This window comes from Peromyscus eremicus, chromosome 16_21, assembly GCF_949786415.1.
Source record: "Peromyscus eremicus chromosome 16_21, PerEre_H2_v1, whole genome shotgun sequence".
Lineage (NCBI taxonomy): Eukaryota > Metazoa > Chordata > Mammalia > Rodentia > Cricetidae > Peromyscus > Peromyscus eremicus.
The window spans coordinates 61,109,157-61,119,526 of NC_081432.1; the positions used below are offsets into that span (position 1 = coordinate 61,109,157).

The 10,370-nt window shown below is 46.0% G+C and overlaps 1 protein-coding gene across 5 annotated transcripts in view; it reads left to right on the forward strand.

The window, feature by feature from the left end:
• Positions 1-2,127, forward strand: part of Trerf1 (transcriptional regulating factor 1) — a 142,930-nt gene extending 140,803 nt beyond the window's left edge. For all 5 annotated transcript variants that reach the window (XM_059281563.1, XM_059281566.1, XM_059281565.1 and 2 more), the window contains exon 16: positions 1,575-2,127. In XM_059281563.1, coding sequence (XP_059137546.1) covers positions 1,575-1,896 — 322 coding nt within the window. In that variant the 3' untranslated portion in view covers positions 1,897-2,127. The remainder of the gene's footprint in view (positions 1-1,574) is intronic.
• Positions 2,128-10,370: the final 8,243 nt, after the last annotated feature.

The window sequence follows — 10,370 nt, forward strand, 5'->3', positions numbered from 1 at the left end:
TTATATTTCATATTTCCAGCTGCCATTCAGAAGCATGCAGTGAGCATTTTCTCTTGTCTTGCCTTTATGTTATTTGAGATCTTTTCTTTCTGTTTGGCTTTCTTTGGTATTAGTGTGTGTGTGCCCATTGTACATGTCAGGACATGTGGGAGACCAGGGGACAGTTCTGTGTAGTCCGTTCTCTCCTGCCATCTTCATGTGGGTCCTGGGGCTCGAACTCAAGGTGGTCGGGCTTTCTCAGCAAACACTTGTACCAGCTGAGTCTCTCACCTGCCTCTTTTCCTATCAAAAGTTCGAGTAAGACCTTAGAAAAACTCGAAATGCTTGCTGGGGTTCTCCAGTTAGGACTAACACTGAGCAAGTTCATAGACAGCCTCCTGCTGCTGCTCATGTTCCCTTCCAGCATGTCCGGATAGAAGTCCTCAACCTGGTGGACGGTTGGCTGATTAGCTTGGGAGAGTCACATAATCGTATTTATGCTACTCTTTCTCCATAAACACAGGCTCTTATCTGGGCTAACTGCCTGAAAACGACTAGACAGCAAATCATACAGAATGTACAGGCCATGCTGTCTCAACACCTCGTCCCCACCATATCCCAAAAGCAGTAGGGAAAATCGACAGACGACACAGCTGTATGCCAGTGGCTAGAATAAAAAGGCTGGACCCTTGATCTAAACAACCTGGCATCCTTTTATCCAGGGTTGTGGGCACCATTGACATTTTGCATGATTCCTTGCCTGGGGGAAAAGGGCTGGCCTTTAAAATAAGACATTTAACAGCGTCCTTGGCCTTTTTGTGGTGCTAGACAGACACCTTCCAACTCAGATACAGCAATCAAATGTGTCTCCAGACATTGCCAGATGTTTCCTGGGAGGGCACAGCCTCTCCTGGCTGAGACCCACTTTCATTCTAAAGAAAACAGTATGAAATGATGATAATTCTGATGGCCCAGAGGGTCTGCAGCAAAAAGGAATGGTAGATGGGGCTTGGCAGCCCAGCACAAGAAAGTCTGAAGGCCATTGGAATCGGCTGCACAGGGTTACTGGTTCAGTGAGGTTGAAGTGGAAGGGTCGCGAGCCTCGTTGGAAAGAGTGGAATGAAAAAGGGGTGCATCAGGTGTATGTGGACATATCCTTAGTGGACTTTGACTGGAAGAAGAGGCCCAGGAGCCAGGGGTAGGAGATGGCCTGTTATTTGTGGTAGGACTGTCAGAACTCATCAGCAGGATTTGGGGTTCTCCAGTGTAGAGGGTGCTTTTAGTGATGGGAACAGGAGGTGGCCATAGGAGAAGCAAGAGCGCCTGCTGGACTGAGACTAGCCAGACAGGACAGCCCAGAGGTCTCCATTAGCACAGGGAGGAGACAGGAGACAGGACTCAGCATCAGTGATTTCTTGTCCCCATTCTTCTTCCTAATAATGCCCAGAGAGATGACTGGTCACCGCAGGAGGAAGCCACCCCAAACCAGAACTGCAGCCTGCATCCCCCCAGTCCCTGCAGGAAAGGGTGATCTTTATCAGCAAGAACTCAGCTCTCCCCAGAGTCTCACAAGCTGCTCTCTGCCTCCTTTGCAGGGTCTTCTTCAAGATCAAAAGCCGGAACGCACACATGAAAACTCACCGGCAGCAGGAGGAGCAGCAGAGGCAGAAGGCTCAGAAAGCGGCTTTTGCAGCCGAAATGGCAGCCACCATCGAGAGGACTACTGGGCCGGTGGGGGCACCTGAGCTGCTGCCCCTGGACCAGCTGAGTCTGATGAAGCCGGTCAAGGACGTGGACATCCTGGACGACGATGTGGTCCAGCAGTTAGGGGCCATGGATGAGGCTGAGGTGGTGGGCACGGATCTTCTCCTGGATGACCAAGATTCGGTTTTGCTTCAGGGTGATACAGAACTCTAAGCCCCTGTTCATCACCTAGAGACACAGAAGCCACGGCCTCTACCTTCATCAGTCAGGAAAACCTGGACTTCCTGCTCCTTTGAAAACCCTTTTAAACTACCTGTTTAAAAAGCGGTCCTTTTCTTCAGGTTAAGGGAGGGGAAAAAATCCAGTTCTTTTCTCTTTTACCTTCTTTTACATTGTTTTTGTTGGGGGTTGGGGGGAATAAAAGATTGGCACAACTATCTCTAAGAGGGTGTCTCATCTGGGCTGTGTTCTCACGAGGCCGTTTCCCGCGGGGATGAACCTCACGTGCGTGTTGCTTTGCTCTCAGATGTCAGCCACCCTGGTTGCCTTTTATCTCCAAACTTGCTCTGTGTGTGTGTGTGTGTGTGTGTGTGTGTGTGTGTGTGTGTGTATGTGAGCGTGTGTGTGTGTGTATGTGTGTGTGCATGTGTGTGTGTGCGTGCATATGCATGTATGTGTGTATAGGAAGCAGGTTACCCCATTCATGCTGGGACTTTAGGCCATGTTTTCCCATCAAGAATTATTTTTATTCTGCTCTGACCCACTAGAAAGCATTCTCTTGGGTCAGAAGAACCTATTTCTTTCTTTCTTTTCTTTTCTTTTTTTTTTTTTTCAACATGGTTCCTGGCCAGTGGAGTTCTGAACTTACTTTGCACCACTTGAACATACTGTGAAACCTTTTCACTCCGGTTTGCTCTCAACTGTGTGTGCTGGACTGAGGTTTGCAAAGATGTTAGCTGCAGAGAGGTAGTTTTCTAACACACAGAAGTAGCAGATGCAATGGAACCTGCTTTGAAAGCCAACAAAAATGGGCTCAGATTCAAGTTCGCTGCGATGCATGCATTCAAATCCTGAATGTATTCGTTACAAGTCACTTACCAAAGCGATTGTGGACTTCTCTAAGCTACATGACTCTGCTCTGCCCCTGACAGCAGGGGGCGCCATTTGTACTTGAAGGCAATAAACCTGTAATCCTTCAGAAATGTCCTTGCCCAGGCTTTTGGGCTCAGTTGGGCTGACCCCCTCCCACTGTTAATGCACAGTCAGAGTGGAACCTGCCCTGGTACAGAGGCGCTCCTGTGAGCCCCCTTTCTGTGTTCATGGCCTGTGGCCTCCAGGCCAGATGTCTTCAGGTCGTAACCCTCCTTAAGTAGACTAGCTCCCCAGTTCTATGTAAGTGTGGCTGTCATGCTGGGCCACTGTGCTGGCCCATGATCAGCTTGGCATTACAGAGGAGGGAGTGGGGCTGGACATCCTTCACATGGGAATCTACAAAACCATTTGGCACATACTCGGGGCCAGGGCACCGTGGCCCACCACAGCCCCCACTCAGGCAGTGGCTTCTGAGTCTCAGGAAAGCCACAAACAGAAGACTGTTTTCAAAGATTCTTTCCCTTTCCATCACTGTTTTTAGAACTATCTTGAGGTCCTTTCTAGGTGAGGGTAGGGGTGTGTTTTCTTTGCTATTGTTTCAAAGGGTTATTGTAGCCTGTGTATGATCTCAGAAGTGTTGAGTTAAAACCTGCCTGGGCATTGTGCACGAGCTCCCTTTCAGAACTATCCAGCTGCCACTTGGTGGTGGCGGCAGACCGCAAGGCCCCATCTGCCTTTACGTCTGGAAAAGCGTAGCCACATGAAACAGCAAATGCCCAGACAGCTTTAGGAAGTCCATGCACTCCTTCTGCTTGGGGATTTGCCCAGTTTGAACCCTTAGAAATAAACTGACCTGCCACCGCCAATATCCAACGCATAATGTAATTTTGATTTTTCCACGCAGTATAGCATAAGGAATATTTTGACTTGAAATAACCAAAGAACTCCTCCTTAATGAGACAGTTCACATACCTGAGTTAGTATTTCCCGGCTATCAACTTAGAGAATTGACTTCCTATTAAAATATTGCACTTTTTTTTTTTCTGGAAATGATTCTACCTGCATGTGCGTGTTGTGTTTTACCTGCACCCCACCTCACCCAGCCCCAAAGAACTTTCCTTCCTAACGGTTAATGTCTTCACATGGCTCCTGGTTGACGCAATGGTTTTTCAGTAATGAACTTAGACTCCCTTTGAGAAAGCTTGTACATAAAAAGTTAACAGATATATTTTATGGAAAAACCCATCTTATTTTCAAATATATTTAACTGCTGTTATATTTTATTAGAGGAAGGTTGTAAATATTTTCTAGGAGTTCTATTGTAAAGAAAAGTATTTTTGAAAAAAATTAATGTAATAAAAAGGAAACCGTTTTTAACTAGTGGCTGTGCCTGCTTCCTGCCCGGCTTCTGCCCTGTCCTGTCGTCCTCAGCCAGTGACTTGCATGCCTTCACTGCAGGATGTAATCCAGGTTTTCACTGTTCCAAGTTGACATCGTAGTTTCCAATGTGCTTCACTGTATGTTCCTGGAATGCCGCTCCCTCGGTTCACAGCAGACGCTGTGTGTAATCTACTTATGGTCTTTCTTTTGTAATGTGTGTATTTTTAATAAGGATTTTATGTAACATTTTGGCAAAAACAAAAAATGAAGAGGACAGTATTTTCTATGAATTTTATAATAACATTTTGCTAAAAATGTTTCTTCCTAGGTCAGTTTTTGTTAAGGTGAACCAAAAGTCTTATTTTCCAGGGGTTTAAAAAAATAAAGTTTGAAGCTGGAAAGCAAAGTACTATTTAAACATCATATGTAACAAATGAATAAAGATGTTTTATAGACCTGTCCTTAAAAGGTGCATTCCTTAAATTAAAATAATGATGGTGATCTGAAGTGTCCTATGCTATCCCCTGTCCTGGACGGTAAGCGTTGCCCTCTCTGGGGCATCCTACACTGTCCCCTGTCCTGGATGGTAAGCCTTGTGCTGTTTCTGTTTTGATTTCTTTTTTTAAATGATCACAGTGCATTTGCAGAAGAGGAACAGGAGGCTATTGAGGAAGTTCCAGAAACCTGACCATTCCCACAGATGGCCATTCACCCAGTAGACGTATAACCAAATACACAGTCACATTTGTTTGTGAAAACCTGACTCAGTGTTTGAGATGCCCTGAAATAAACTCACCTTTTGGAGTCTCACTTGGCTCGCTCATTCCTTCTTTTGGCCACACACAGCTGGACACGGGGTCAGTGCTGGCTCCGCTATCTCGATGACTTCCGTGGACAGTGGGTTTAGTCTGCTGGTCAGAGACTATTCTCATTAAGTGCTCCTGCCTGGGAAAACAAGGACCAACCTTGGCTACTCGGGTAATAGATGAGCCACTTGAGACATGCCATTCTCCAAACTGAAGTATTCAATCTCAGCACTTGGAAAGCAGAGGCAGGCAGATCCCTGAGAGTTTGAGGCCAGCCTGGTCTATATAGTGAGTTCTACGTCAGCCAGGGCCACACAGTGAGATCCTCTCCCCACCCCCGCCACACACACACAAAGCAAGCAAGAAAGGAAATCTTTTTTTTTTTAAAGATTTATTTATTTATTATGTATACAGTGTTCTGTCTGCACGTATCTCTGCGGGCCAGAAGAGGGCACCAGATCTCCTTACAGATGGTCGTAAGCCACCATGTGGTTGCTGGGAATTGAACTCAGGACCTTTGGAAGAGCAAGCAGTGCTCTTAACCTCTGAGCCATCTTTCCAGCCCAGGAAAGGAAATCTTAACTGTAAGTCCTCAACAACAGCTGTGTCCACCCTGATTGATTTGCATTTTAATACGAATTTCCAAAATTTTATACGCATTTACTTTTTAGTACTCAGCAGCAAACCTGAGAAAAAAATTTGAAAATCTGTGTTTTATACAGTTTGCCCTAAATGAAGCTTTCTCATTCAACATCTTGATCTTGTAAGCCCCCTCTTTTAACTTGAATTGTAATCATTCTTTTAGATGATCCTATATAAAATAACAGCTGATCTAGATGCAGCACACAAACAGCGAGGATTATAGCTGAGGCAGCTTAGAGGCCAGGATTCCAGTTCCTCCACTGCACTCACTCAGTCTCCTCATGAGTCGCTCTCTACTGGACACTGGAATGTAGGAATGCTAAGATGGCTGTGCTGATTCCTTCACTCAGAACTGAATACTGAACAAGGCATATGGGGGGCTGGTCCACTTAGCCACTGGACGAGCAAAGTGTAGACGTTATCAATACCAGGAACTGCCTCACACACACCTCCAGGGTAAATTATAGCCAGCACTCCACAGGCACCCAGTAAAGCTTCTCTGTTCTCCCAGGTACATTCTGTCTAAGAAAGAGCACCCATTCGTTTTAGAATGAAAGTCAAATTTGAATTCAGCAAGGTTCATCTTCCCCAGGCATAGCCAGTCAGCTGAGATGTATGTTCTAAGAAACCGGATGGGTTTTTAATCAAAATATAATTAGGCATTTTAAGGAATTGAGCAACACATCCATAAGAGAAACAGACATGATCTATGGATCACAGATATCTCTACATAAAAGAACTGTAAAATAATATTTGGGGAAAATAAAAATAATAATTCTAAACAACAAAAGCTCTAGAGAGGTGGATTGCTTCCTTTATGCAAGAGAGGCAAAGTTGAGTACGGATGTGCTTGCCTATGATCCTAGTGCCTGGAAGGTACTAGGGTCAGGAGTTCAAGACCAGCGTCGGCTACATAGCAAGTTCTAGGCTAGCCTGGGCTACACAAGACTCTATCTCAAAAAGAGGTGGTGAGATGGCTCAGCAGACGAGGGGCCGGGCCTAATGACCTGAGTCGGATCCCTGGATCCCAGAGTGGGAAGAGAGAATCAACTTCTGAGAGTTATACTCTGATCTCCAGGACAGGACACTCAGGAGGCACACACACACACACACACACAGAGCGTACACATACATACATACATGCATGCATAAAGGGAGAGAATGAATCTTTGGAAGGGAGCTCTCTTCAAAAACAGAATAATTGAAACAGTCAAAATAGGATGGAACCTAATTTGCTTACTCCTGCTTTCTGGGTCGAAAGCAAGGTGCCCTTGCAGGAACTCTCTAGAACTGCTCCTCTCAGTGGGGTGAGATGTTTAAACGTTCCGGCTGTAGGAAAGGGAACTGTAATATCTGCCCAGCTTCAGAACGCTGCTGCTGCCCACACAGCCTGCTCCCAGGGTCCTGTCTATACCCGGAGTTTCCAGACTCACCTGCTGCCTGTGGCCTAAAGAAACCAATGAGCAGAGACAAGAACTGAATCTTTAAAACTACTCTTCATCCAGAGAGCTGCCAGTCAGACTGTGGACTAACAGCCTAAAAACTCACCTGAAGTCTCATCTCTTACCAGCAGATCATATGGGGGAACAAAGGCATGGTGTTGGTTGTTTTTTCCTCTTTGGGCTCTTTACTCTTTTGGGGGCCCACCACCCAGCTCCCAAATCATGACACAGGGGCTTATTATTCTTTATAAATGCCCAGCCTTAGCTTGGCTTATTTCTAGCCAGCTTTTCTTAAATTATCCCATCTACCTTTTGCCTCTGGGCTTTTTCCTTTTCTTCTGTAATCTTTTACTCTTACTCTGTGGCTGGCCCCTTCTTTCCTCACTCTTTGATCTCTCTTCTTCCTCCCTCTTTTTCTCCTTCTGTTTATTCTCTCTCCTGCCAGCCCATCCTTGATATTGGCCATTCAGCTCTTTATTAGACCATCAGGCATTTTAGACAGGCAAAGTAACACAGCCTCACAGAGTTAAACAAATGCAACATAAAAGAACGTAACACATCTTTGCATCATTAAACAAAAGCTCCACAGAATAAACAATTGTAACACATCTTTTTTTTTTTTTTTAATTTACTTTTATTTTATGTGCATTGCTGTTTTTGCCTGTATGTTTGTCTGTGTGAGGATGTCAAATCCTGGAGTGACAGACAGTTGTGAGCTGCCATGTGGGTGCTGGGAATTGAACCCGGGTCCTCTGGACTGGGAGAGTAGTTGGTGTTCTTAACCGCTGAGCCATCTCCAGCCCCGTAACACATCTTAAAATAATATTCCACAACAAAAGCAGTCTGTAGTGGATGGCTGTTCTATGACCTTGAAGCCCCACCCCTAGAGATACAGCAGGTAACTGCTCTACCTGCCTATGACCTTGAAGTACATGCCCCTGGGGCATGGCCTCAAGGAGACCCTTAAGATCTGAGATGCACATAGGCCTCTCTCTTAGCTCCCTCGTGGAACTTAGATGCTGAGACAGTCTCAGGTGCAGAAGAACAGCGTGGGACTTTGTCTCACATTTTCCAGGACTCTGTGACAATTCCTCTGTTCTGTCTTGTGAGTTTTCCTTTCTTAATAAATCCCTTTGCCCTTTAAGCAGACACCGTGAATTTCTCACTATAGCAGTCTGTCATTTAGAGTTCAGTCTCTCCCCTCTGGGCAGTGATTGGCCAGGTCTCTGAGATTTGAGGTGTCTGTGCCTCTCATAATCACCCTCATGCACTTCTCTCTCACTCCATGGATCTTTGGCCCCAAACTCTGCTTGAAACCCTGAATGTAGAGGCCACCAAGATGACTCAACAGGTAAAGGTTCTTTCTGCCAAGACTGGAGACCTGAGTTCAATTCCCCAGGACCCAGAGAACCACTTCCCAAAAGTTCTCAGTCCTCTGACTTACACACACACTTACACACACACACACACACACACACACACACACACAATTAATAAATAAAATATGTTGGGGGGGGGAAACCATGAATCTAGTTAGTGTCTGTCAGTATCAAACCTCTTCCAGGGACATCGGGGCTGGGAGGAAGAGTTAACCAGAAGAAGCACACCATGATCAGTGTGTGTGTGCCAACTCCTTTTTGCAACATGCAATACAAGTGTGTGTTTTATACAGACTATGAAAGTGCCTGGCCCTGCCATGCCAGCTCTACTGCTGGCAAAACCTGGCCTTTTCTTTTATAGTGGGTGCTGGACAAGCTAAAGTCACCTGAGAGGAGGGAACTTCAATTAAGAAAACATCTCCCGGGCTGGAGAGATGGCTCAGAGGTCAAGAGCACTGACTGATCTTCCAGAGGTCCTGAGTTCAATTCCCAGCAACCACATGGTGGCTCACAACCATCTGTAATGACATCTGGTGCCCTTTTCTGGCCTGCCGTCATAAATGCTGCATACATAGTAAATAAATAAATCTTAAAAAAAAATACCAATTTAAAAAAAAATCTCCCTAAGATTCAGCTGTAGACAAGCCTATAGGGCATTTTCTTAGTGATTGATGTGAGGGGGCCCAGGACTTTGTGGGTGGGGCTACCCTTGGGCTGGTGGTCCTGGGTTCTATAAGAAAGCAGACTGAGCAAGACTTGAGGAGCTGCACCCCTCCATGGTAGTAATGCTGCAACAGCTCCTGCCTCCAGGCTCCTGGCCTGCTTGAGTTCCTGTCCTGACTTCCTTTGATGATGAACTGTCATATGGAAGTGTGAGCCAAATAAATCTTTTGATCCCCCCACATTTCTTTGGTCATGGTGTTTTGTGAAAGCAATAGAAACCCTGACTGAGACATGGTGACTCCCACCTTGTCCTGGCTAATTGCACAAGGTTCACACTTGCCCCTGGGGCATTACACAGAAATATAGTTTATGACTTATGACATGACTTAGGTGAGGAGAATGAGGGGATCTCAGTAAACCCCCACATTTGAGCACAGACGTGGAGAAATCTGAGGAACCAAAGGCAGCTGCGATGGCCACATGTAGAGTCCTGAGCGAGCTGAATCTCAGTTGAGAGAGCCCATCAAGAGAAAGGCCAAGGCCTCTGAGGAGTGGAGGGCATCCAGTCCTAAGGCTGCATAAAGCACCTCTCTCTGGTTCCAATTAGCAGATCATGCCTTTTCTTTGTGAAGTGGGGTGTAGGGGAGGGTGAGCACCTTCAGTCCTCTCCTCCGAAAGAGACAACAAAAGCTGATCGTCATCATAGACAGAACCGGCCCACTTCACAGGGTAGAGCAGGCCTTGAACTAGGATTGTGAAGATGATTATGGGTTCAGTTGTAACTCATCATCTGACCTCGACCAATTCAACTAGTCTCTGAGCCTCAGTTTCCCCACCTAAAAATTAAGATACAATTATTTTCGTGAGGATGAGATTGATTAGGTAACCTAAGTGAAAGTCAGTTTCAAGCTGCTGTGTCACCATCATTAAGGGTGTGGCACACTCACTAGCTGAGACCACCCAGAAGGACAGGAGACTGGCAGAAGAGCCATCAGGGAAGTGCCCCACGGAGCCATGGATGCAAAGTTTAGAAGTAGCAGGGAGATGAAGGTTGGGGTACTGTCAGAACAGACCACCCTGAATGTCACGGTTTAGGGAGAGCCTAATCCTGAGGAGGCCTCTGGGTTGCCTATCCAGGTAGGGCATAGCCAAGTCCAGCCAAGTACTAATGTTTCCATATTGAGGCATGGAAATACCCCACCTAGCCAGCCTGGGGAGCAGAAAGTGGTTCATACTCTTAGATCTTTCATCCGTTTGCACCATCTGGACCAAATCATTCTACT